Source organism: Scleropages formosus, chromosome 18 (genome assembly GCF_900964775.1).
Source record: "Scleropages formosus chromosome 18, fSclFor1.1, whole genome shotgun sequence".
NCBI classification, from domain to species: Eukaryota; Metazoa; Chordata; class Actinopteri; order Osteoglossiformes; family Osteoglossidae; genus Scleropages; species Scleropages formosus.
Window position 1 is genome coordinate 16559215 of NC_041823.1, and position 20504 is coordinate 16579718.

At 43.8% G+C, this 20504-nt stretch overlaps 2 protein-coding genes across 4 annotated transcripts; one reads left to right on the forward strand and one right to left on the reverse strand.

The window, feature by feature from the left end:
• Positions 1-633: 633 nt before the first annotated feature.
• Positions 634-10771, reverse strand: ankrd34a (ankyrin repeat domain 34A). Its single transcript, XM_018764770.1, has 2 exons — positions 10678-10771; positions 634-2308 (listed from the first exon to the last, which is right to left on the reverse strand). The coding sequence occupies exon 2, from the start codon at positions 2218-2220 to the stop codon at positions 634-636; it is 1587 nt and encodes a 528-aa protein (XP_018620286.1). The 5' UTR covers positions 2221-2308; positions 10678-10771.
• A 2627-nt stretch (positions 10772-13398) lies between these two features.
• Positions 13399-19950, forward strand: polr3glb (RNA polymerase III subunit GL b). 3 transcript variants are annotated; one of them, XM_018764759.1, is made up of 8 exons: positions 13399-13457; positions 14929-15081; positions 15699-15828; positions 16328-16396; positions 16638-16694; positions 17917-17987; positions 18765-18881; positions 18999-19950. In XM_018764759.1, exons 2-8 carry the CDS (start codon positions 14962-14964, stop codon positions 19083-19085), a joined length of 651 nt encoding a protein of 216 aa, XP_018620275.1. In that variant the 5' UTR covers positions 13399-13457; positions 14929-14961; the 3' UTR covers positions 19086-19950. The 3 variants fall into 3 exon arrangements, with proteins under 3 accessions (XP_018620275.1, XP_018620273.1, XP_018620274.1); XM_018764757.2 differs by lacking the exon at positions 18999-19950 and having other exon boundaries at positions 17917-18836; XM_018764758.2 differs by lacking the exons at positions 13399-13457; positions 18999-19950 and adding an exon at positions 13468-13549 and having other exon boundaries at positions 17917-18836.
• The last annotated feature ends 554 nt before the right edge of the window (positions 19951-20504 follow it).

Below are 20504 nucleotides of genomic sequence, written 5' to 3' on the forward strand. Positions count from 1 at the left end.
AGTTTTGCAAATTAAAAACATATCTTTATCTTTTGTTTAAAATATTTAAAGAAATGTCAACAGACATTGCATCACTATAACAACTACATCTTTATATGTATACCGTACCATGATTCCAGAAATGTAAACATACAAGGTGGTCTTTATGTAGGCATAGGACAAAGACGATAATGAAAATCTGATTTCAAAAGAAAAGCTTTTGAATTTGTCTTTCAAACTCAAACTGGAAATTATTTAATAATTACCTGCTAAATTGAAAAAGAAGGAAAAACAGTTGCATTCAACCTGGTTTACATGATTAATAAGATTCTCTGAAACCTGCAACATGTAACAGTGCAGCACCAAAAAAAGAAACTATCAAGCAAACTAGGTCACCCAGGGAACAAGTACAGCATCTGCATTAGCACAAAAATAGGACTGTCATTTCTAAATGCAAAAGCAATCCTGCACTGGGAACCAACGAATGTTGTTTTGAATGACTGATTCATGTAAAATCAATTTAACTGAAGGCAACTTCACTTTGTCCAATCAGTCTTTCTACTCTCTGCCAACCCCCCACCCTCTCCAACCCCACAACTCCAACTAAACCTCCTTGATGCCCTCCTAAGGGTCAGTCCTAACTCCTAAATCCTATCAATCCCCAGTAAACTCTATCACCTTTTCCGCCAAGATCTCCTGGAAAGTGGACAGCTGCTTCATCTGCTCTGTTTGCATGGAGTGTCTCCTCATTAGCTTCTTTTTAAGCTTGAAGTCAGGGCCACGCTTTGGAGAGCTTGGGGCCACCGGCACCAAGATTTTATGCCCTGAGTGGACTGGGGAAGTGGGCTTACCATTAGCTCGAATGTCAGGGATAGGCCTCTGAGGGTTGACATTGAGTGGTGGGAGGAATCCAGGTCGGGTGTGGGAGATGTGGTCTAGGAGAAGGGTTCCAGACCCTCTGCGCTCCAGAAGCCCTGGAGGCCGGCGTCGCATGGTGATGGGAGACACGGAGTTGGGAATGCTGTCCAAGGACTCCCGGGAGGAGCTGGTGAGCAGAGAGAGCGGTGAGGCATTGTACTTGCGGCGCTCTACCGACACACGGCCAGAATCTGGAGAGCCCGGGATGGACTCAGGGCAGAGGTGTGTGTCCGACTCATAGTGCTCCATTCGCGTCAGTTTTGGATGAGCCAGAGCACGAATTGCAACTGACACTGGTACTGCTGTCTCCTGGGATTCGGGTGCGGTGTTCCTGCGGTAAAGAATCTGGTGCTGTTGTACCTTGTCTGCCCAAGAGGAGGTAGAGAGGGTGGCACAGTCCTCTGAGCATGAACGGTCAATGAGTTTTGGGGAACAAGGGTCATGTGTTTCAATACTGTGTCTGCGAGACAGAGGAGGCCTCCCAGGGCCCGAGATGGACAAGCCGTTCATTTCAGTAATGACTTTCTCCTCCTCCTCTAGCTCTCCATCTCCTATATCTTTGACTGCCCCACTTAAGACTGAGGGGGCCACCAGCCCCCAAGGCTCCGAGTTCAACCGTTTAAGAAGCTTGCGAGGGGGAGCCTTCTTCTCCCCAGGGGGGCGAGCACCAGGCAGAAGTAAAGCAGGCTGAACAGCAAAGGTGAAAATGCCTTCTTCCTCCTCATGGTCGTTACCTGGAGAGCCAGAGGTACGGATCTCTACCTCTGAGGGTGACATACAGGACACCGGGGTGAGCTTGTCAACCACTCCAGGAGAGGGTGGTGAGTTGAGGTATTGCTTGGTCTTTTTGGTGCCCGAGGGGGAAGTATCAGTAGTGATGATAATAACTTCTTTTCCTTTGGCCTTACAGGCATCCAGCAGGATCTGCAAGGTCGCCCGGTCCCCTTTGTTGATGGCGTGGACCAGAGCAGAGGATCCCGAGTAGTCTTTGAGGCTCGGATCAGCCCCATACTCCAGGAGCAAAGATACTACCTCCTTACCAGCCTGTTCAGCACAGGCATGCATTAAAGCCGTCCGGCCAGACTTGTCGGGGATGTTGGGGTCGGCACCCTTCTCCAAGAGGTAGCGCACCATTTTGTGGCGGTTCTGGGGGTCCTCGTATCCTGCCAAGCAGGCTGCAACTATGGGTGTCTCCCCACGCTCATTTCCCTCATTGATGTAGGCGCCCCCTTCAAGCAGCAGGCGAGCCAACCTTAGCTTACCCTGGAAGACCGCCTTCAGGAGGGCATTCCCCTCTGTATGTAGGGGGCCTCCGTCACCCATAGTGCACGCTCTTTCCCCTACTGCTCCTCCACACACCCCAGCAGCCTGTTTCAGAAGGCCTCAGACATCCTGGAGAACGTTGGTCAACCTGGAATAAAAGAAAGAATACTATGCAGCTTTGCCTTTGACGAGTTCTGACAGAAGTCCATAGGCCTTGATTACCTTCCTATTCTCTGTTGTCTATCCAGCCCTCTAGACACACAGTCACTGCCCATCTGGGTCATCGAGTAGATGTGTTCGACCAAGTAGTCAGAAAATGGAATTACAACACAAAATAAACTATAAAGAAGGAAGCATTTAGATATTGCTTGTCTTCATGTAATTTTAACTTTATCGCACGAAGCTGGACATCTCTTGGTCCCAGTGCACACTTGCGTTAACTGATGGTTATTTGTTACACTCCATGAAGCGTAGCATGTCCCTGCAAAGCTCTCACTGGCAGTCTAAATCTATGCTCTTCATAAGCGAAAACAGCGGATGATCTACTGTGAATGAAGGGGAAATAAAAACAGGGCCAAGTTCTTCTAAACCAGTTCATGCCATTTTTTGTATGAGGTCCTTTGTCAAAGTAAATATCTAGATTTAGGAGGAAGAGAAAAAAGAAAATGCCCATTCTTGAGAATTAGATTCAATAAAATGCCAGTGACACGGCCAACTGCCTGCAATTCGCATGGAGCCAGAGTGTAAGTTAGGGCCACAACCCTGGAAACTGAGCAAGAGATCTGCAGTACCCAAACCCCGCCCACCCACCACCTCCTCCATCCCATCACACTTCACTGACTTGCTCTAGGAGAAAAAATTAAACCACTGCCACAGCAGTCAACACAATGCATAACCGAAAAGAGCTTTAAATAATACATCCCATGTCCAAACAAGGGAACAGAGCTGCCAGGAGGCTGAGTCACTCTATGTTTGAAACAGATTAAATGTAAGAAATACAAGCCTCCTGAAATGCAAAGGCTTGTTGGACTTTCTAGATTTGTGTTTCAATAGGAAACAAAAAATATTTTTATGTAAGCAAAGTGTAGACATTCACTGGTTTATTGCTATGTACCTTTGTGCTTTGTTTAGTTTACCCTAATCGAAGTGTATTTGGAAATTACAATGTACATTTGTGCTTTGTTCAATTTGTCCCAGTCCAGCCACATGTGGGTTTTGCATGTTTTGGGGGCTTCCACAAGAAGCAAGGGCTTATGAGACATAAGGGATGCAAACAGAATATTTATGACTGCAAAACTGTTTTATGCTGTTTGTCAACAGGTTATGTGGGATTGTGTAAGATTTTATAAATATATTTAACATTTTTTGGCATTTAAACTACCTTGCATTGATATTACATACCACTGGAAATAACTGAAACAATAACTCATCATGATATAAAGTCGATATTCTGTTCCCTAAAGCTTTTGTACTAGGGTTTCCACAGTATTTTACAAAGTGACACTGTAACACTAGGCATTCTATCTTACACACTAAGTCACCTTTTATTGCACATTGCTGACAATAAATAAATTATTGAGCTATAATTAATTCCGTGTGAAATCTGGCTATTGACTTAGACGCAAGCAGGTTTTCATTTAGTTATTTCATATTTGTGTTTTTTGTATGAACAATTTAAGCATCCATAATCCATATGTACTGGCAGTCTTGAGTAATTTTTCAGTCTTGAAAGGATATGGTTACCTTCCATTAGAAATACCCAAAAATTTAATATTGAAAAGAGACCATTCATTCCAGAAAAGCCACCTGTGTTTCTTGCGGCAACAGAACACATCACTGCGACAAAACTAGTCTGAAGGATCCCAGAAAACTTTATTATTCAAAGATTAAACACTGGAAAACTATTCCATGTCTTTTAAATGCTCTGCGTGAAGTACCTTCCAGTGTCAATGAGAAATATACTTTTATCTAATTTTCATTCTGCCCTTTATTATTTATGCAGCCAAAGCAGAAGATATTTTCTGATATTCTCTGTGGTCCACAACATTCTTTTCATCCTGTTAATCATCATTTTGTACAGAATCAGGAAATGTTTTGTTCTTGTGCAAAACACATCCTTTAGACCTTCCTTGTTGCTCTTCTCGAAACGTGTTATGTGTTTCTTCTTTGTTTTGTGCATAATGATAATTCAGTGAAGAACTCCAAATGTTGTAATGTATGCTACTAGTCTTTAAAATCCTGCTTTAATATGCTATCAACACAAACACGTTGGGTGGTTTCCAGAGCTAAGAAAAGCTTGCTTAGTACACATCGTAATGATGATGACTGAATAAATTAAATAAACAGATGACCAACCAAGTGAGAGGGAATCACACATGGTAAATCAGACAAGCAGGTTCCGGGTTTGGAGGTTGTTTGTGAATCTGTGGGGACACTTTAGTACAAAGTGCAAAACTGATTTATTTTTGGATATGTTAGTGATAAATGCTAATTCAATTAAACTACTTAAAAACACAAAACCAAATCTTTGAAATCTTGAAAGCCAGGCTGTGAAAATGTCAGATATATGATGGGACTAGTAATTAATTTATTTTCAGATCCGAAATAAACTACCCTGCAATGGGTTGGCATCCTGTCCAGGGTGTACCCACTCTCAGCTTCGCACCCAATACTTCTGGGATAGGCTGCGGATCACAGCAACGAGCGGTTATTGAAATTGGATGGATCTGAAGTAAACCTGAGAATACACTGCAATCCAACATGAAGATGTATTCCCATTTACCATTGTCGAGTAATGGAATAAATGCTAGGGTTAGTGTTAATGATGAAAATAATGATGTATAATGTAAATGTAATGAAATATGGAAACACAATGGACAATAAACGTGCTGTTCATTAACGAAGTAATTCACGTTTTTCTCCAGAAGAAACAGCACAATGCACAGGACTGTTCTGTATCCTAGCACTAAGAGCACACAAGTCATCGTCCAGTCACAAATGTGAACTGTGATCTTAAATCTACATCTTAACAGCAGGCTAGACAGGAGGGTGTGACCTTACTGCTAGGCAACAATTGCATGATGGCTCGTTCCATTTGTACATCGGTATGCTATTTATTTCAGCTGGTTTCAGTGTTGAAACCTTTTCTTATCTTTCTGTTGATATCAACGAATAATACATCATCTGAGATCCTTTTCTTTTCAAAAGTGCATTCTCTGTTTCACTCCCTATTTTCTGCTGTTCCGAGTGTGTATTCTCTGCACAGTGAAAGAAAGGAAATTGCAGGACCTATTAAAACTAATGGCGTACAGAGGCATGATTGTACGGAAAAATGTTGTAAGTTGTTAGGAAGTTGCTGGGATACTATCCCTCCAGAGAAAGCCTGCAGCCAGGAGAGCAGATTGCGGCAGGTTGAGCACCATCCACTTTTAAGTACGGTACATATCATTCTTCCTGCTGTAACTACTGGGGACAAGCCACACAACACCTAGAGTTTCTCAACATATCACCAGTATTATAAAACTTGACTCATTAATGAGACTGGTGGAGCAGAAGCCCTTGCAAACTTTCAGGCTTGAGCAAAAGGGAAAGAGACCAGAAAGATAACTTAATAAACACGACTGAGAAGTTAAGGACGGTAGGAGTGGATGACCCTGTGGGAACCCAGCATCATCGCCACATCATGTACATCTTCCACGGACAGCAACATCTATCATCCTTAATCCTACAGCTCTGTCTAAACACATTCTCCTACATGGTGATTTTTGTTTCTAGAGTCACACTTTTTACATGATTATCTGCAACGTTGCAGTGTGATCTGATGCTTTACAGGCCCCACAAAACAGTTTAAACACATTGCTTGATACGAGCTTTATTCCTGCACATCGCCATTTCATTTACTGACATTACTTCAGGTAGGCTGTAGTCAAGGATGTTCGAAAGAATGAGCCTGGCCAAGGCATCAGGCATGAGCACGTGGCCAGGAGACTGCAGCCCACGGTGCTATGTAGGCACCTCGTGTCTGACACTTGCCGCCCACAATAGTGGTGCAGGCGCAGGGACTGTGTCAGCCGTTTCTATGTCATTCAGTACCCGAGTAGAGTTCTGGCCACTGTGCCTCTTCTGCTCCACACTCTGTAGGTGGAAAGAGGGTCAGCTGACCGGCAAACGGACTAGACTCTTTTGCCGTGCACGATTTGAAAATGGGAGGCATGTGAACCAGTCCTTTAACTGAGGGCACTTCCAACAAGACAAAGGTAGGAGTGCACAGAGGATGAAAAAGGATGTTGATTAATAAGCACTGAATGTGCTTTTGTTTTTTTAGGTTAATAGCATTTTTTCAGAAGCCCTATATTATGCAAAAGATCCAAATGGCATGGTGGGTAGTCCTTTTACCACATCGTAAGCCATGAATGCAACAAAAAGCACAACGTTTACCGTTTCCTTCTAAAGTGGATGCACAGCAACATAAAGCTGTCCTTAACTTTAAGTTCTTCTCTGTCGTACGCATCACAATAACGAGTTCCAGATAATCCAGTTAACTGCATATGTGCTTCCAAAAAGCAAGGAAAGGCTGTTGGCATGTCCAAGTGGAAATACTGATGCGCATGGTCCTGCTGACCAGTGTTCTATAACAACAAAAGAACACCATCTATCCATTTTTGTAAACCACTTTTCCTGATCGGGTTCGTAGAAGTCCAGAGCCCAGCTAGGAACCACTGGGCACAAGGCTGAAGGGGGTACACCCTGGACGGGACTTCAGCCCATCACAGGGTAGCCACACTCACTCACACACACTCATTCACCCATTCACAAACTACAGGCAATTTAGTGTCATCAGTCCACCTAAATGGAATGTCTTTGGAAGGAAACCCACGCAGTCAAGGGGAGAACATGCAAAAAAACCACACAGTCTGGGCCACATTTGAACCTATGCCCACATACCTTGGGCGCTGTGTGGCAGCAGTGCTACTTGCTGTGCCACTATGCCACTCAGAGAAGAATACATTTCACATTTTCAGTAATATAATATTTGACCTAAGATTTCTACAACTAATGTATATTGTTCATAGGACACTGCAGATGTCGAGTTGAGATCACACAAAGAAAACAATAAATTTTAAACATTAGGCAGTTATTCAGTACATCGGTTTCTACCACAGACATACAGGTATGGCAGACATAAACAGATCTGTAACAATTGTCAGTATTTTCTTTCTGGTGTCTTACTTTTTCCTGTTCTTGCTCCTAACATGGAATCCCTACAGAGAACAGCATTCAAGAATTATCTAGAACATCTCTCTTTATCCTTTACCTGCGAAAGGGAGGACAAGAATCTTGTTCTCATTATTGTTAGCATTCATGTAAGTATAAAGCCTCCCAACACAATTTGTCTGAATATGAAACATCATCTCATAAATTGTAAAAGGTTGTTCTTTTAACAAACATTAACTCAAACTTTGTGTCTCCACGTTGCAAACAATTTGATTGCTTGTGTTTTCTCTTTTCCCCATGTTTGCTCTCTTTGTGCTGTCATCCACCTCTTCTGCTGTTCCACAATTCTTGCGGTTCCTCACGGCCATTCGAGAATGAACTGGGGGAGACTTCAAGTTTGCAGATGGGGGTGGCAGAGGTGTTGTCAGAAATTAACAATCACTCATAAAGCCTCTCCAGCCTGCCACTTGTCTCATTAGATTAGATCCCACAATGCATACGCATGGGCTTTCCCAGGCTCCAAATCCCTGGCTTCAGATCCAGTGCATCTGCAGCAAGCTTTTTTACGCCTCAAGCTGAGACTGACCCCCGTCACTGCTGCTGTTTTCCTGATTGGCAATCTCCTCCAGCCACCGGGGGAGAGTGATACCTCATCAGATTATGACAGTCAGAAGCTTGACCCTCTCCCCAAACGTAATCACTGCCTGTACAGAATGCTCCTCTTATAGTCCATGTTGCAGATATTGATGAATTGCCAGTTCATGGGGGTGGGTGGGACTTGTCAGAATTTTGCTTTGAGTCAGTGCACGGGAGGATGGCTACCACCGACGGATTAATTTCACCATCCCTCTGTTTGTCATTCCTTTATTAAGCTCTGCCAGAGCTATTCAGGGTTTCCGTCTGAATGCGGCTCTCGTCTTGTAGTTGAGATTGCTTTCATTCTGTCTTATGTATATGGGAATGAAATGCCAATACTTCACAGTTTTTCAGGCTAAAGTCTTCATTCCCTTTTGAAAATGACTCTTCAGTAAGTGTTCCTGCTTCTAAGAGATACATTTAAATGGCCAGTTTGAAGGATGATGTATATGCTGTATTTCTCATAATTTCTGGTTTACCCTAAATACCACATTAAACAGTAACAACCCTGCTGCCCTGCTTCATCTCCTCTACAGTGCTCAGCATTGAAACTCAACAAGGCATCCGTGCCAAATGTGATTTCTGATTGTGTTGAATGTGTACAGTAGCAGATGTTTGTCTTATGTGTGGCAGGGCCACAATGTCTCAACACAGTCATTAAAGACATGTCGCCAAGACCTTTTGCCAGATTTAGAACACAAAGTCCCTGTGTGCACTGTAAGCAGAGTCACAGCAGTGTAACTTGCATACTGAAGTGACATATTGTTTGTAGTCTGTGGCTCCTACACAGCTCTTCGCATCTCAACAAATGGAACACAGGTGAGCTTCAGACCACCCGCCTCTCGAATACTGACAAACTTATTGCTCGAGCGAATGACTCAGATAGAGGCCACATATCACCACGGCCCTTAAATATCTAAAAGCAACAAGGGCAGTTTCTTTAGGCAATAGAGGAGCACACCGAGCTGAGGCAGCTAGATATTTCTTTGACAGTAAATAAAGACGTTGACAGTCATGCAATGTAGAAGCGAACATTAAAAAAGTGGGCTGAGGTGTGAACACAGGGAGCCACTAACATTAACCCCACCAGGCTGCTGTCCATGGTACTGACGAATTTCCATTCTAGAGCACTCCAGCGAAGGTTTAAGCTGGTTGATCTCTTAAAGGCATGTTGAACTTCAGAAATAAGGTATTAAGAATATGTCTGACTGTGTTATATTTCAGGTCTTAATCACCAGTCTCTGCATTGCTGTGTAAACATGAATGTATGATATCTGCCTCACTGTTATACCTAGCACTGCTTATGAGCATCATTTGCATATTATATTTAGGCAGAACACAGACGTCTAGAAAATTATTCTTACTTTGTGAGTGTAATAACATCTGAATGCATTTAAGGTGGAGCACACTCTCCACTGGTGTCCCTGCCTCCCAGCATCCCCACCTCTCCCTGAGAACCAAGATCAAACCAAAGCTTAGGCTGAAACACCTTCAAGAAGCGAGTCCCCTTTGAAGGCTGAGAGTGTCCATGGGCTGAAGTGAGTGAAGAAATGTCTACCTCCCCCAGGCACCGACCGACTGGCCTTCTTCACACACCAACCTCCTGGCTGAAGCGCGCGCGCCAACGACGCGCACTGCATTACGATCTTTTATCAAAATGATTTATTATGAGGATAAAACTGTAAGCACATCTTGTCTGAGGAGCAAGTTGGACATGTCATGTGCACGCTGTGCCCGAGGACTGCTCGTGCCGTGGACAGGCTGCTCGCTGGCACAGCCGCGCGCGCGGGCGTGTGTGCGCCTGTGTGTGTGCGTGTGTGTGTGTGTGCGTGTGTGCGTGTGTGTGTGTGTGTGTGTCAGTGGCCACCGGCTCTCTGACCGCGGGTTCGCTCTGCGTGTCAGACCTCGAGCGCCGCAATGAAACCGCAACGGCCGCGCGACGCGCGCGTCCCCAGCGCTCACACCAGTCACAGTGCCAACACGGCCAAACGAAAAGGGAGTGTGACTGTGCCTTCAGGATGTGTTTCTAAAGAAAACCTAAAACCCAGTGGCAGTGTCAAAATGCACTCCAAGCGCTTATCAAGCCATTTACCCCCACGAACCTGGTAAAGAAGCTAGATTTTGCACAAGTCTCCAGCCCACTCGATTAAACACGGGATCATCTTTGCATTTTAATAGATGAAGCTGAAGAAAAGCCTCATAAACACACACACACACACACACACACACACACACACACACACATACACGCGCGCGCGGGCGCGGGCGCACCGGCTGATCAGTGTCATATTGGCTGTGTTGAGAAACGCGTTGGTGTGTGCAGACTCTGCCGTAGCGCCCACACCGTTCACATCATCTCTCAAAGTTGATCCCAAAGCATGAAAAACGAGGACTGCCGCTCAAATACAAGAATCACCCGCAAGTTGCCTCACCGCGCTGCTGTTCAGCATGTACAGCATCCTTCTCGCACAATTATACCCAAATTAATAACACCACGTTGGGAATTTGTGAAATAACGGCTGAACAGGCTGCGCTTACGCCGTTTACTGTCAAACATGTAAAACTTGGCAATATCAAACATTTCAAGTTACGTAACGCATGCCTCGTTCATCGGTGGCATGAACGTGTATAAAATGAAGTGCGATGCAGGAGAGGTGAACTCCTTACCTTGCATGCGGTGTGTGTTTCTATACGGCGTCCATGGAGCGTCTGCTCCAGCCCTTCGAGCCCAGATCCAGTCAGTCAAGCGCTCCGCAGCTATTCCTATCTGACAGCGCGCTGCATTTAGCTCGCGCTGCCCCTCCCCCACTTCTCTCCGGAGCGCGAGAGTTTCGGGCAAGACGGGCAGCGTCGCTGCGGGGGCGGGAAGGAGTGGGTAGTGAGGGGGGGTGGGGGGACCGAGAGAGAGAGAGAGAGAGAGAGAGCGAGAGAGAGAGAGAGAGAGAGAGCTAGCGCGCTCCCGATGCGCTCCGAGGACGCGCGGCCATGTGGTCCGCCGAACGCGGACGACGGGCTGTTTGTGCGCTACAGCCGTGGATGGAGGGCTGCCTACTGTGCGTGTGTGGAGGCCGTAGCCCACGTTCCTTCCACATTTCCACGCGGTGTTTCACAGACCCGAGGACGCGCGGTGTGTGTGAAGGATCTTCCGAGAGAAAATGTGTTTTTTCTTGAAACAGATTCTCAGCAGACTTTCCAAAATACCGCATTTTTGTATGAGTGAAGTCAGTGAAGCACTTAGGCAGTTACGCAGGTGCGCTGTTTCTGCAGCTGGTCTCAGCTTTGCAAGACAAGAGCAAGCTTGTCTCAGCCGTTTATAAAACACTGATTGTTAAGTTAATCATTCATTGTGATCAATACTGCGTCTGCCGGATCAATACATGTCCACCTTTCCGCGGAAACACTGTCACTTGTATATAGTTACGACAGAATGCCTTCCTCCCACCTTAAATATCGCGGATTCCCCCCCCCCCCACGTTGCTTGATATCAGATTGGTGCGTTCCTGGGTTTTACTGTGTTAAACCTGTTACACGGGCAAGTGGACTCGCTCCGTTACCTCGAGTACCGCAAGATCTCGCCGCGACTATTAAAAATGAACTGCGCTAATAAGCTTTGACTCGATCTTAGGCGTGAAAGGAGGCCTCGTGTGTCTCTCCCCAAATATTTAAGTATAACTCCATTGAGCATCCTTGCTAATACAGTTTCGGTCCCGGCTGGTAATTGAGATTGCCTAAGTCTAAGATTGTCTAAGTTTTTTATTTTTGGGGGGGCCTTAGTAGGTGCTCTAATGTTGCTCTGCAAAGACCTCTCTTATTTGTAGCAGCTTTCTTTCTTCAAACAGGTTCATTCTCCATGTTTGGGTTTTCTAGAGACATTTTTTTTGCTCATGTGCCTCGTGTGTCAGCGCCAGTGTCCATCGCATCGTCCAGAGTCCCTTCTGCTTTGACGATCTCGGCAGATCATGCTGACTCACTTCATATGACTTGCTTTCCTTTTCGTCGTTGGCGATGCGCACTGCTTCGGGGAACTGCAGAAGGAAGCGTTGAAAACGGCACGATTAATTCACAGTGGCGCTGTCTTCTACTCTACTAATTCACAGCCTGCGAGAGCAAAGCCCGATTCTCCCCTTTCAGCCCTTGCAGTTCAACTGATGTTACATGAAGCTAATGTTCCTCATGCAATAAAAAAGAACGTGTTCAGCAGGCATGGATGGAGCCGGGCTGGGAGGCTGCGACGTGTAGCCCACTGGTGACACCAGTACAGTACCTGGATTTTGCACAAATGTGATGCCAAGTGGGAGCTGGGGCACAAGAGAAGGAACGAGAGGAGAATCGATTGTATTCTCAGGCTGCATAAATACCAATTTAGTGACTGTAGCTATTGTGGAACACAGTTTCTATGGCAACCGGTTCGCTGGATTCCAACAGAAGCGTTCCCACGGTGACACGCGGATGCCGCTGCAAGAAGAAGAAGAAGCGGCATCGGGGCGACAGCGCTCGCGTGTCTTCGGTTCCCCGCAAACGGTTCAGGTCCCCTTTTGCACTTCGGAGCTGCGTTCAGCTGCTGGCACATCTCCTGCCGTGCAGCTGTGTCCTACAATTTACCCTCCCAGAAATGGCAAAAAAAAAAAAGACTTTTGCACACATGGTACTACGCGATGATGCGTGCAAGTACAGAGACAACCTGTCCTGTACACACAGCCTTACAGATACAGCGCCGTTATAGCTCATATTATACACGTTTTGGTAACATCTAAATACATACATGATTTACTTCCTCCAGCATACAGAGAGGACCTGTTTCGCAGTACCTTCACTCTCCTAAGCATTTTCACTTTTTTTTTCAGCAGAAAGCCGAGAGACAGCGGAAGAAGAAGAACATCACACCCGAGACTCCACTTTGGTTTAACAGTCTTTTTTATTGCAAGTTATGCCGCTTCATATAAACTTTTCCGACATTAAGTGAGTTTGTGTTAAATTTGCTGTAATGGACGCGTTAATAAGGTTACACATTTTAATGGATCGTTTTTCCTTTCTTATGGACGGAAATAAAAAGAAAACTTTCAAGTAGTTATAGGTCTATTTTCGTGTGAAATGAAATTTAATAATGAAAATTAATTTTGTTTAGTGGTTAAGAAATGCAGCAAAATCCCAATTTAATTTAAAGGGAGGAATTATTAGTATCAGGGCTTCTCTGGTGGGATATTTCTTTGACCAAATCATCTCAACTATGGTTTTAATACTTAAAATTAATTTATTTGAAACAAATTTACACGCCGCTCTTGAAATTTTAGTTATACAAATAAGGAGTGCATTCAGAAAATGAACATATTCACAGAAACAACGAACGGAATGCCAATGGGAACTAAAGTACACAGTATCATAGTTTCCGGGGGGACATATTTTAATGGCGGAGCAGAAACGTGCATTTTGCTGGATGAATATTTGGGGTTAGTGAAACTCTTAAACGAGTTCGGAGGAGTTGCTGCTTAATTGTGATGGAAACAGAATAATTAACTACTAAGATTAATTGACTTTTAGGGTACGTTTTATTTTACGTTTGGGTGACTACGTACGTGTAAATTTGTACGTACTACTTTCGAGCTACGCGGTATCACGTCGTTAGTACCAACACGGGCATCAGACTCATCAGAAAACTTTTGTCTTCATCGTGATCACTTTTGTTATATACTTTATTTGTGGCGTTATCTTTCTAGTTTCAAAACATGGTTGGCAAAAATATTCATTACAAATAAACACTTTATCATGAACTGAACCTAGTAGACGTTCAACTGCGCAGATTAGGAACGTCGACGAGGTGCTGCTGGGGGTACAACTGAATTGAAAATTGCGACTTTGAACGGCGCCTTTAATAAGATAAAGATGTTGGACCGCGTAGAATTCAGTCTGATTTCAGGTGAGGTTGGAACTGCGCGTCCGTGAATCCCGTGGGCGCAGACCCTGTGTTGCTGCAGTCCCGGCGAGGCCGAATACGTCATACACCGGCTACTGGACTTACGAACACCGGAAGTGCGTTTATAACGCGATTTGTTCGTAACTCCACGAAAGCTACGTAATACAGGAGTCCCTCTATTCATTCATGGGTTGGGTTCTGTAAAAACATGAGATAAATCTGTAATAAATTTTTTTAAAAATCAGTAACACTTTGGTCCAGCCATAAAAACTGATTGTTTGAAGTTCACTGAAATTAAAACTCATTTTGAATTACTGAAAAATGTCATCTGCATAAACTCCTTTCGTTTCTGACTGTCAACCAATTCATCCCATAAGCAAAATAAACATTCTTTGTCTTGTTGTTGATCATCAATACCCACAATAAACAGCTGTAAACACTGTGAAAGTGAGTGGAACGAGAGCAGTCCCAATTGCATAGTGAAAAATGCAATGAAAAATAAACTGAAAAATGTGTGATCTTTTCAAATTTCTAACTGAAACACTCATGATACGAGTTGCCAGTCTATGTCATGTTACAATTTCTGAGCTGATATGCTTGTAATAAGATAAAAATAAAACTTTGAGTAAGGCAATATCCTGCTGAGAAAAGCATCATTCATATGTCTAAATTTTATGCTTCAAAATAAGTAGCTATTTTAGAGGATGTCATGAAGTAGTAGGTTGGTGAGAAAGTTAACATACCACATGTTTTCTGCTAGGAAACATTGTTTAGAAATAACGGGATGTTAAGTGGAAAAGATTGTGAATTTCACTGAATGCATGTCCCATTTGTTAGCACATTTTTCTGTAGTAAATAATTTTTCATATAGGTTGTATTTTTGAAGAAAGGAGCTATGTGAATAGATGGTCCAACTTATACTAATTATATATATAAAAAAAATAAGTATTAAATTCTTGTTGAGGAAATATTATGGGATATTTACATGACTAAATATTTTTCTCTAGTTTTGCAGTCCTCTGTCGTCGTCTGCTTTTGAAATGGCGGGAAGAGGACGTGGGCGCGGCCGCGGTCAGCTGACATTCAACATAGAGGCTGTAGGAATTGGAAAAGGAGAGAACCTGCCTCCAGCCACTCTTCAGCCCACCCCGCTTTTCCCGGTTAGTTAACGCTTCTGGATTATTTGTCACATCTGTCACGTCACTGGCAGCTCTGGATCTACACTGGTTTTCATTCATCCCTGGGAGAAAAGCTGATTAAACTCGTTTAGTTGTCTCTTCCAGCAGTAGGGTTGGTACTGTTTATAAAGAGCTCGAAAGTATACTCATTCTATCCTGCCAGGGAAGGATTAAGAAACTTCAGCTATGAACTCATCTAGTGGTGCATGGTTGTAAATGTACATTCTTACCACAAAGTGCAGTTTTCAAACAAGAAGGTGTCACTGTAAAATTCACTTGGGCAGATTCACATGATATTCAACTAAGGATTAAACTCTGGATAGCTTCTTGTTTTAACCTTTCCCCAACTTTATAGTTTTGTTTGTAATATTCAGCTAACTTTTAAAATAATACATTGTTTTGTTTGTTCCAAGAAACACATGAGAATTTAGCTGTAAAACAGCAGCCTGGTAAATCTGGCCTGGTGTGTGTCGCAGTGCCACTGTGGCAGTGTCAGTCTTTCACTGAATTACGTGGGAAGTTCTATGTGGCCCGATAAACCTGTGTTCTGAGGACATGAAGCTGGGTTTCTGATCGTGTGCCTTTCCTGGTGCCTACAGCCCATGGAGCACAAGCCGATCCCCCTGCAGACAGGCGAGGAGGCTGAGTACATGCTGGCCCTCAAGCAGGAGCTCAGGGGAGCCATGAAGAACCTTCCCTTCTACATCAGGCCAGCTGCACCTAAGAAAGGTGAGCCTGTATCTCCAGGGATGCCACTGGGTCAGGAGTCTCACCTGAGTGGAAAGAACCCAAATCCTTTTTCAAATACATTTCGTAAAGGGCTGTTGAGATTACCTCAGGTTAGATCATGTTTTTTGTATCCAAGGTGGTGGTTGCTTTTCTTGTCATTTTGCAGTTACCACCATACCATTACACTAATTTGAATCCTGCTGATAAGTAATTAATTAAAAGGGCCAGCAAGTAGCATAGTGGTTGGGGTTGCTGTCTTGCAGTGTGAAGGTTACTGGTGTGAATCCTCGCTCCTGTTATAGTACCCATAATGTAGGCACTTACACTGAATTGAAACAGTAAGACCACCCAGCTGTATATACATCAGGACCTTAATATACCAACACAACATTGTAATTTGCCTTGGACAAAAGAGTGAGCATAAATTAATGGACTTTCAGAGAAGAGTATGATTCGCTTATTATGTCTATTTTTTAACTTGCCCTGGTGTGACTCCTAGATGTCGAACGCTACTCAGACAAATACCAGAGTTCAGAACCAACTGACAACACCATTGAGTGGGATCCTGGTGAGTTTCTCTGACAATATATTCTCAGAAGTCTAAATTCTTACATATTGTAAGGAAATGCTAGATTATACTGTAGTGCTGGGTTTTCGAAAGATATTTATATGACAATTGAGTTGTGTTGAATGCACTGTCAATACGATTTATGATGAATATTCAAATATACACCTCCACATGCAGTAGTAACTCTTCCTCTGCATGTGTGTGTGCGTGTCTGTGCTCCTGCATGTCCTCTTTGCTTTAGACTGGAAGCGGCTGCCCAAGGAGTTGCGTATCAGAGTACGGAAGCCAGCGAAGGACAGTAAGTGCTTTGTAGATATTAAGTACATGGTTCACTGTACTTCCTCCCACTAAAGTGTACATGTGACAACAAACTTTGAATTAATGTGTGTCTTGGAATGCCTGCGGAGGAGCTTGTCTGACTAACATAGTGGCATATTGAAGCTCTCATTATTAAGTACATTTTATTCATGAGTTTTTGAATAGGAGACCATATCTTTGTATAGATAAGTAGTGAAACTGCAGGACCACAGCATGTGTACATTTACTGCATAAACCTGCTCTACATTATCTGTTAAAAAAGTCCTCTCGACCCAGTGTGCTTGTATCGTATGCTGGTTAACGATTATATTGAGTAATTGACTGTGTTTCGAGAATCGTGTGTGTCTCTATCTCTTCATCTGTAGGTGTAATGCTCTTTTGTTTTCTCCTGAGCTGTACATTGCTTTGGAGAAAAGTTTCTGCTGAATGAGGGAATGTAAATGTAATGTCGACTAGAACAGTGTTTGGCTTCTTGTCCAGACCTTAGGCTTGCCTGTGGTATGTGACCCGCAGCAAAGATCATACTGTGTCTCTGAGGACAACTAGTCTGATGCCAGTAAATGTTTTTGAATGAGAGTCAAGTAAGGATGAAACAGGATTTAAAGCGAGTTGTGCACTATTTTATGTCTCTGATACAAGTACAACTCAAGTACATGATTGACATGTTGTCAGCTTTGCATAGGTGATCCCCAGGAAAGAAATAGTGAGGAAAAATATGCAAGACGTGCATCTCCAGATATGAACCCTCTTAAAAACATTGATTAATTAATGCCGTTAACATATTAGTGAGTCAGTGATTTACAAGCATATAGTTAACCTTGAGGGTCAGGTTGAGGAGTGGGGTGTAGCACTGAGAAGTCTTTGCCTAGAATGTACTCCCCATGAATGTAAACCCACGGCACTGTGCACGATGGTTGCCCTCAGGTGTGCTCTTACTCACTTGCATCCCTGGGGAAATTAGTGGGATGCCAGGTGGTACATAAAAGAAAATACAAATGGCCTCTGATGTCGGAAGGCATGTAGTGTCTGGCTGCTGGTGAAAAACATTGGTAAATCCATTTTGCCCTTTTTGGTTCCTGGACCGAGACATTCAGGGTGATGACATTTCAGATGTATTGATCCACATGGCTGCGGTGGAGATTTGGATGTGGGGGTTGCCTTTCTTCTTCCACTCAGTCAAGGCAAGTGTCTCACTCTTCCAGAGGCCCCAGTAGCACCAAAATGCGCCAAGCCACCTTGTGTCGACAAAGAGGAGATCATCCGCAAACTGGAGGTACGGCCAGGCTCTCGGTTTGATTCGAAAGGACCGCTGTGCTGCCCTTGGTTATCAGCAGCATCGATGCAACTTGTCTGCCGTGTGTCACGTGCACCCGTTGATGTTTTACTTTACCTGGCTGCTGAACATCTCCCAGGTTGTGAACACAACTTTTTCTGGAGAATTGCATCTTATCAGTGGATCAATACTTCAGGCAGTCATCCCTTCCTGGCTCCCTCTGGGGCTCATGGGCTGTGGTTGTACACTTTAGAGTAATGAATTTATCTTACAGTTCAGCAAACTGCACAATGATTGTTTACATGGTTCTGTTCTTTCCATGACCTTGTCACACACAATACACATGTCCCTAACCAGTATACTCCAGCTCATTTTACTGCGTAACACTCAGTTTCCATAAACTGATCATCTGCGAGTCAGACAGTGTGTACTGCTGGGCACTGATGGTACATGCTAAGAACTATGATTCAATTCATTTGGCTAAATTTGAATATTTTGCATGTTTGCATTGCTGTTAATTGTTACTTGTTTTATTGTGATTTTATTGCTCAGCTGATTTTTCTATTCCACCTGTATTCCAGTCTTTCTCATTTGTATAGTCAAATATTTAATTTGCATAGCTTCCACTGAAGAGCCCTGTACTGGTACTACAACCAACCGTTTGGCGACCTTATTGACTGCTTGGGGTCCTGTACCGCAAAACCTGCAGATTGCAAACATTTATCCTTCGGTTTTGTGACGTGACCCGACCCATCCATGGCACATTTCATTGACTAGACCCTGGAAAAGAAAGAGGAAGAACTGAGCTCTGATGAAGAGGAGCAGGAGAAAAAGAAGCAAGAAGAGGAAGAGCAGGAAGGCGAGGAGGAGTATGACGAGGAAGAGTTTGAAGATGTGAGAGATTTGTTCAGTTTGTCCATCTCTTGTAATTTCTCGTTATGGCTGCATTATGATTTGTATAAGTGTTAACAGTATGACGGTGACCTCTGACTGGCATGTTTTTCCCTTCAGGAAACGGACTACATCATGTCATACTTTGACAATGGGGAGGAGTTTGGTGGAGACAGCGATGACAACATGGACGAGGCTATTTATTAAGGCAGTTACCGTGGGATGAATACAGAAAAGATTTCAGAGGACTGGAAAGGCTTTAAGGCATACCCCCGCCCGTGAAGTGAGCCGACTGGGTACTTCTGTGATCATGGAGAGCACCGTTAACTTTCTGCTATTCAAACATTCCTCCAGCCAAACATTGATGGATTTTCACTCGGTTCTCAGGAAGTTCGAACAGTGACTGCAGAAGAGCCCAGATGGCTCAGCTAGCCATTGTTCCTCCAGAAAATCTTTTCACAAACACAGTAGCATTGACTGACTCTACATAGATCCGCTTGTAAAGGCAAACATTCAGAAAGGACATCGTCCTGTAGGAGGATTGTGTTTATCTTCACATACAGAGCGTGTTGCTCCCTGAAAAGCCAGCAACTTAATATGTTGTGTGTGAAAGACACAGGTTTTGTCTAGAAGTGTCTGTTTTACAGTTTTATACATGTTGTGTTTAATTTTTAACACTCATTTTACCGTTGATCTTTTAGACATGTGGCCATCTTCCCAGGCACAGAGGCTAGTGGCAGACTAATGCAGGTTTTACAATGACAAGTATCTATGGATGCTATGTAAATACAGTACTAGGCCTAATCTGTGTATGGAGCACCAGCCTATGGCGTTTCAGGTTTAAAATAATTGTTTAAGTTCCAACATTTTAACTTGTAACTTGCTGGCCATGTTGAAAACAACCATGGTACGACTGACCTGGAATTCAGTATTATCGACCAGCAAAATTAGTGTGTACTTTTTGGTTTGCGGTTAATAAGGAGTTTTTTAAAAATGGTGTGAAACAGTGTTTTTAGGAAAAACTTTTACGTTACTTTGAAATCTGTCGAAAGTTGTGTTCACACACACACACAGACACTTTCTGAACCGCTTGTCCCATACGGAGTCGCGGGGAGCCAGAGCCGAACCTGGCAACACAGGGCGTAAGGCTGGAAGGGGAGGGGACACACCCAGGACAGGACGCCAGTCCGTCACAATGCACCCCAAGCGGGACTCGAACCCCAGACCCACCGGAGAGCAGGACCCGGCCCAACCCATTGCACCACTGCACCCCCCGAAGATTGTGTTCATTCTATCGTTATCTTTGATGAACCAGTGTATTAAAAGCAGTGATTGTGAGTAAGGAGTCTCTGGTGTAGTTTTCAGAGCTGACCAGCAGATGGAGGTGTTGTGTTGAAGAAACCTGTTTCTAATCCTCTGTGTTTTCTCTAATGCACAATTTCTGCTCTTTGTAACAATCAATGTTTCCTAGAATTTACATGCCTTCAGAGTGTCTTTATATTGTACGGTCTCTTCTTTACTGTCTTATCTCTCAATATGTGACCCTGTGCATGGTGTGCTGCTGGTGCATATTTATACAAATGATAAACAATTGCTGCATTTTAATTTACAGGTAAGATTTATGAT

What these genes read in the sequence shown, in the direction of transcription:
- ankrd34a (XM_018764770.1), bottom strand. Translation starts at nt 2,220, where the DNA reads ATGGGTGACGGAGGCCCCCTACATACAGAGGGGAATGCCCTCCTGAAG.
- polr3glb (XM_018764757.2), top strand. Translation starts at nt 14,962, where the DNA reads ATGGCGGGAAGAGGACGTGGGCGCGGCCGCGGTCAGCTGACATTCAAC. An exon ending in GCCAGCTGCACCTAAGAAAG is followed by an intron (nt 15,829 to 16,327) that starts GTGAGCCTGTAT and finishes TGTGACTCCTAG; the next exon opens with ATGTCGAACGCTACTCAGAC. An exon ending in CACCATTGAGTGGGATCCTG is followed by an intron (nt 16,397 to 16,637) that starts GTGAGTTTCTCT and finishes TCTTTGCTTTAG; the next exon opens with ACTGGAAGCGGCTGCCCAAG.